The sequence below is a fragment of the Gekko japonicus genome, unplaced genomic scaffold, assembly GCF_001447785.1.
Source record: "Gekko japonicus isolate JY-2015 unplaced genomic scaffold, Gekko_japonicus_V1.1 scaffold298, whole genome shotgun sequence".
NCBI classification, from domain to species: domain Eukaryota; kingdom Metazoa; phylum Chordata; class Lepidosauria; order Squamata; family Gekkonidae; genus Gekko; species Gekko japonicus.
In genome coordinates, this window is record NW_015163615.1 from 954,219 (window position 1) to 960,699 (window position 6,481).

Genomic DNA, 6,481 nt, shown 5'->3' on the forward strand with positions numbered 1-6,481 from the left:
GAAGTACAAAGACCACAGTCCAAAGTACACTTAGTGCATGAACTTAAGAACACAACTCAGCTTTGGATTGTGGTTAAAAAGTAAATAAAAGCAGTGCCATTGATATAATGGAAACATAAAGCGACCTGCTTTTGAGGTGGAAAGCAGCACAAAAAGTGCTATGTGTTTTTATTTTAAAGAACAAGCTTTTCTAGAGATAAAGAACTGAATGTTAAACAAGAATGAAATCAGGCCTTATATAGTCCAGTTCATAATCCAGTTTGTTTTAGCATGCCTGGCAGTCAGTTATACAACTTAATCAGGATCACAACAGCTCCAGAGCCTTCAGGTTATGTTGTAATAGACTGTATCATGAAGAGTTAACCCGATATGGTCAAGCCTAATCAGAGCTGTCTTCATCACTGTCTCTGGTATCTGTCTTACTATCATTCTCTGAATCTTCCTCCTCGCCCTCCTCCTGGAAAAAACCCACAAACGATAAAGAAGTAAAGACAGGGGGAAAGTTACATACAAATTCTTCATCAGCACCTCCGCAATATTAGCAAAACAAAGTTGGATTGTACTGCTGATGTATTTAGTTGCATTTCATTAACTATTCTGCACCATCCATTTTCCAAAGAGATTACTGTGTGGACTGGCACAAGAAATCTTCCAAGGAATCCTGTGAAGAGAATCCTCAGGTGAGGGAGTCAGACAATCAAACAAAATTGTTCTTGCTATGGTAGAACTTGATTGAAGAGGAAGCTGCTGAACTGGCATTTTAAGAAGCAGTTTCAGTACTACAGAGAATCTGCTTCTTAGGAGAGGCACAACTGAAGCCCCCTGTTCTTAGGACAGATTTTGAAAGCTCAGCAGAATTACTCATCCTGGCAGCAAATTTTCCCAGAGCAAGTCAGAGGAAGAAAGAGAAGGGGCAAGAAGAACATGTGTGGAGGTGAGAAGGATGAGACAAGCTCCCATAAATTGTAGCCCATAACCACAAGGAAGATATATCACAGCTTTGCATTTGATGCTGAGAAAACAGACTGATGATCCTGGACAGAACTCAAGTGTAATCACAGATGTTTTTTAAAAAACAAAAAACAACCCCCCCCCCAAAAAAAAACCTCCCACAGCAGAAATACCTCTGCAGGATCCTCCCTGGGGAGTATAGAAGCTTCTTCCTCTTCCTTGCTTTCTTGGGATGCTTGTGAAAGGATCTCTTCTCCCTGGAGCAGATACAATAAATCTAAGAGGAAACCCGTAAAATGGCAAACAGAGACCCCACTGGCACGATTGCCTAGCAGCATGGGAGCTACTTCCCATAACATGGTCCCATGTTGCATGTGAACATTTAACTATATTGGTAGGGCAGATTACATTGATCAACTGATCAACATTAAGATGGGTCGCCACGTTAGTCTGTAGCAGCAGAAAAGAACAAAGAGTCCAGTCGCACCTTAAAGACTATCAAAACTTGTGGCAGGGTATGAGCTTTTGTGAGTCACTGCTCCCTTTTTCAGATACAGGTATCTGAAGAAATGAGCAGTGACTCAAGAAAGCTCATACCCTATCACAACTTTTGTTAGTCTTTAAGGTGCTACTAGACTCTTGCTCTTTATTAAAAAAACTGTACTCTTCAAAAATCCACAGGCAGCTTACCAACAGAATTAAAAAGTACACGCCAGAATACTGAAAACACCAGAAAAACAAGAAGATAGACCAGCAACATGCAAACCACGCACCATATCAAGTTCAGTGACAGAAATGTAATATACAAGAATGGAGATTCAAACTGCAAAAGCGTCTCTGAACAGAATACTTTAAACTGTTGGCACAACACCAACAAAGAGGGTAAAAAGTGGACCTTCCGTGAGGGTATTCCCAAGTCATGGTGTTATTCAAAATGGCTTCTGACAAAAGACCCGAGTCTGGGTCCACCTGGGTTACTGCTCTTTGTCCCTTGAGCAATACCCAGCCCTGTGGGTCCTCAAGGTTAAATGCACACTAATAAAGCAGACCTTTTAAAAATAAATAACGGTTATTTAAAGAGTAAAAAAGATTTCACTACTCATTACAGTCTCTATAGCTTAGCAACAGAGAAAGTAAAGAAGCTAACTGTTCTAATATATTGAGTACCTGGTAGTAGATGGCGTATCTTCTTGCAGCACTAAAAAATCCAATCAGTAACATAAAAGCATTCTATACATTGGAGTCCATCATGATGAAGCATAGCATATCAAAGTGTACTAGCACGGCATGAGCATAGGTTTAGCATGGCTTCCCTCTGGCCTATACCCTTATTACAGCCTTTTGCCTTCTGGCACCAAGTGGTCTCTCGGATCCAATCAGGAATCTCCCTTGATGGAACTTTCCAGAAGATGTTAACGTCTGCTCCTAATTCCCTCCTCCTATCTGGATACACAACTGAGCACAGGTTCTCATGACTAACCAATTACTACATTCTTGAGTCCAGTCTTCAAAGAGAGAAGGATAGTATTGGCAGGAAGGCCTAAATCATGGACATGTGTGAGCCGGAGTAGACCTTCTAATAATTATGTTAACCCTTGAGGGGAACTGCCTCAAACACCCCCCTTTCTGGAAGCTGAAACCCATGGTGTTACCATGGTTGAAACTCATTATAACTAGGCAAAGCAACTATATTTACATTCCTATGAAGTGAGGTAGATTAATGGTACTTTAGCAGCATGAATACAGTAAACAAACAGAAATCATGCATTTTAAAACAGGAACTACTGAAATAACCTCCTTTTGCAATTTACTCACTTCCCATACGGGACAGACTGTCTGCCACCACATTCTGGCTACCTTTAATGTGAACAATCTCAAAGCTGAAATCTTGCAGGCTTAAGGCCCATCTCAACACTCGAGCATTACTTCCCTTCACTCTGTGAATGAAAGACAAAGGGTTATGATCAGTTTCCAAGAAGAACTCTTTCCTACAGAGAGGTTTTCACCTGAGGGATCTACAACAAACCTTTCTAGAACTAAAATATCCACCTGATGAAGTCAAGAAACAGATTAACAAAGCCAGAATGGTACCCAGAGAAAACCTGTTGCAAGACAGGCCCCAAAAGGACAATAACAGAACACCACTAGTGGTCACATACAGCTCTCAACTCAAAACAGTTCAGTGCATCATCAGCAACTTACAACCGCTACTGGATAATGAGAGTTCTTTTTCACAAGTAGAAGCATACACTGATAGCATTGGAAGGGACCTCCAGGGTCATCTAGTCCAACCTCCTGCACAAGGCAGGAAATTCACAAATATCTCCCCCTCCACACCTGCAGTGACCACTGTTCCATACCCAGATGATGACAAAAAACCTCCAGGATCCCTGGCCAAACCAGCCTGGAGAAAAATGGCTTCCTGACCCCAAAGTGGCAATCAGCATTTCTCCGGGTGTGTAAAAAAGGGCCACAAGAACTAAGCACTGAGGCAACCCTTCCTGCCCTCTCTTTTGTGATCTGCCTAAATTCACAGAATCTGCATTGCTTAAAGGGGCTACTGGGCTTTTTACTATTTTGCAGCAACGGACTACACGGCCAACTCCTCGGTAAAAAAAGATATTGATGATAATATTTGTTTATCCAATGATGTTTGTTTGCTAAAGATATTTGTCTAAGAAAGAATGCATTTGAGAACATATTTAAAGTTAAAGTTGCTTTCTTTCTCTGCTCCCCCCCCCACCTCAAGCCTACCCAGGGAGGGGAACACTGGCTGGGGAAGGGAAGACTGATTGGGGAGGCCTGCCTTCCCTTTGCTTCCCCAGCCACGCTGCCGGGAGCCGCACAATATGTGTGAAAGAGCTGCATGTGGCTCCCGAGCCACAGTTTCGCCACCCCTGATCTAGCCTCTGTTTGAAAACCTCCAAAGATGGAGAGCCCACCACCTCCTGAGGAAGCCTGTTCCACTGAGGAACCACTCTAACTGTCAGGATGTTCTTCCTAATGTTAAGCCGAAAACTCTTCTGATTTAATTTCAACCTGTTGGTTGTGGTCTGACCTTCTGGGGCAACAGAAAACAACTCCATACCATCCTCTATATGACAGCCCTTCAAGTACTTGAAGATGGTTATCATATCACCTGTCAGTCGTCTCCTCTCCAGGCTAAACATATCCAGCTCCAACCTTTCCTCATGGGACTTGGTCTCCAGACCCCTCACCATCTTCGTTGCTCTCCTCTGGACACTGGGGGGCAAACCTTTTCTTGACCACAGACAGCCCCTCAATCTTAACTCCTCACCCACAATAATACAACATCTAATCTGAACATGCACACTGGTACTAGAGCTTTCAATAAACCCAGATGTCAACTTTGCTGCCACATACAACCAGACAATATAATCACTGGACCTAACAATGTTAACTACCCCATCTCAGACTCAATTCACTTACTCATCTTCTAACATTGTATATGACATTAAATGCCAACAGTGTCCTTCAGTTCTCTACATAGGGCAAACAGACCAAATCCTATGACAAAGGATAGATGGACACAAATCTGATATCAAGTATCACAAAATTGAGAAACCTGTAGGATGGACACAAATCTGATATCAAGTATCACAAAATTGAGAAACCTGTAGGAGAACACTTCAACCTCCCAGGATGCTCAGTGGGGGACTGCAAAGTAGCTGTTTTATTGCAAAAGAATTTCAGAAACAGTCTAGAACAGGAGTTTGCTGAGTTACAAGTTATTACAGCACTCAGAACAATGAAACCCCAGGGCTTAACAGAGATATTGGTTTCTTATCTCACTACACATGCTAAATGTCATTCAGTTCTCACATCTGTTTGTAAACTTTTATTATTCTGTATGCTAATCTGCTGCTATTCACGGGTTTTACCAATTGCCTTAATCCAAGCTCTAATTGGCCCTTCCTGTCAACATTCTCCTCACCCACTACTTGTATCTAATAGTTAGTGATTCTCTTTCAATGTATCTGAAGAAATGTGTGTGCACGCGAAAGCTTATACCCAGAATAAAACTTTGTTGGTTTTAAAGGTGCCACTGGACTCGAACTTTGTTCTTGACATTACACAAATAAGGTTTCAGCTTGTTCAGCTTCCAATTCACACACATTCTTTCTATACCGTAGCATAAGACTGCTCTCATGGTAGCAATTTCCTGCTCAAATTAACAATCCACCATCCACCCCACTCTGCAACAAAATGGTGCTGAGGCCCCTGGAAAAAGCATCAGTTTGGACAACAAAAGGGTTGTCATAATCTGGTGGAACCAAGATAGGTGTTTGAGACACTTTCTGTTCCAAAGTCTTAAAGGCATGCTGACACTCAGGTGTCCACATGACACTTTTGGGTACCTTATTTTTGCATAAATCTGATAAAGGCGATGCCAGTTAGCTAAAATGGCCAACAAAACTGTGATAAAAACCTGTAAGGCCTAGGAAAGCTTGCACATCTTTCTTGGTAACAGGCCTGGAACAATCCATGACACTGGCTATCTTAGCTTCATGAGGCCTGATGGCATTCGATCCAATCAGGTGACCTGGATAAACAATGTAGCTACATCCCAATTGGCACTGAGGCCTTGATGATCAATCCTGCATTATGAATTTTCTGAAGCACTTCACGCGCATGCTCAAGGTGTTCAACTCAAGTGGAACTGTAGACGGCAATATCATCTAGATCCATTAGTCTTTGAAAGGTCTTAGATGCCCCATTCAATCCAAATGGCACCTTTACAAATTGATAATGCCCCATAGGTGGCACAAATGTTGTTTTATCAGATGCTTCTGAACTCAAACGCACTTGCCAGTAGCCATATGCTAAAACAAGAGTGCTGATGTATTTTACACTGGCCAGATTTTCAATTAAATGGGGAGTGGGGTATGGATCCACAATATTCAGCTTATTTAGCTTTCTAACGTCCACACAAAAATTATTCAACAAGTGCAAATTCAGGTAGTTATAACAATAGGCGATTTCCAGTGAGAACAGAGTTCTCATTCAGCATTTGCTGAATTTTGAAGCTATTTTTAAAAAACAGAACTTGGGATTGGGAAATAATGTAAAATAAAATGCAAAAATAATGTAAAATAAGAGAGAAGTTCTAGGCAATTTGCCAGGTTACAAATTCTGATTGGGCAGCCTCACATAAAACCAGCTGTTAGTCTTGGATGTCACTAAGGTGTGATTAACCACAGCTAAATCTTTTATGCTTAGGAAAGTGTGCTGTAGGTATCCCAACTGTAGCTGGTAAAATGGACCACTGGTCATCCAGAAGTATTGATGGTTCTTTTGTTTTTATTTTTTATATTCTATCAAGTCAGAGGAGAAAAAAAGATAAATGCTATTATGGCATCCTCTGCCATGGATAAGGAAGATACAGCCCAGATTAACATTTATACATTAACACAGTTTGGGCACATCTTACGTGAATATCTGAAGAATATCTGACTGGCAGACAGCTTGCTCATGCTGTGCTTAGTATTCCTGATACTTGTTCAGCTTT

The 6,481-nt window shown here is 41.5% G+C and overlaps 1 protein-coding gene across 1 annotated transcript in view; it reads right to left on the reverse strand.

Moving 5' to 3' along the window:
* Positions 1-379: 379 nt before the first annotated feature.
* FANCD2 (Fanconi anemia complementation group D2) overlaps positions 380-6,481 on the reverse strand; it is a 66,468-nt gene continuing 60,366 nt past the window's right edge. The window contains exons 42-43 of the mRNA XM_015407387.1: positions 1,125-1,208; positions 380-457 (exon numbers count right to left, since the gene is read on the reverse strand). Coding sequence (XP_015262873.1) covers positions 380-457; positions 1,125-1,208 — 162 coding nt within the window. The remainder of the gene's footprint in view (positions 458-1,124; positions 1,209-6,481) is intronic.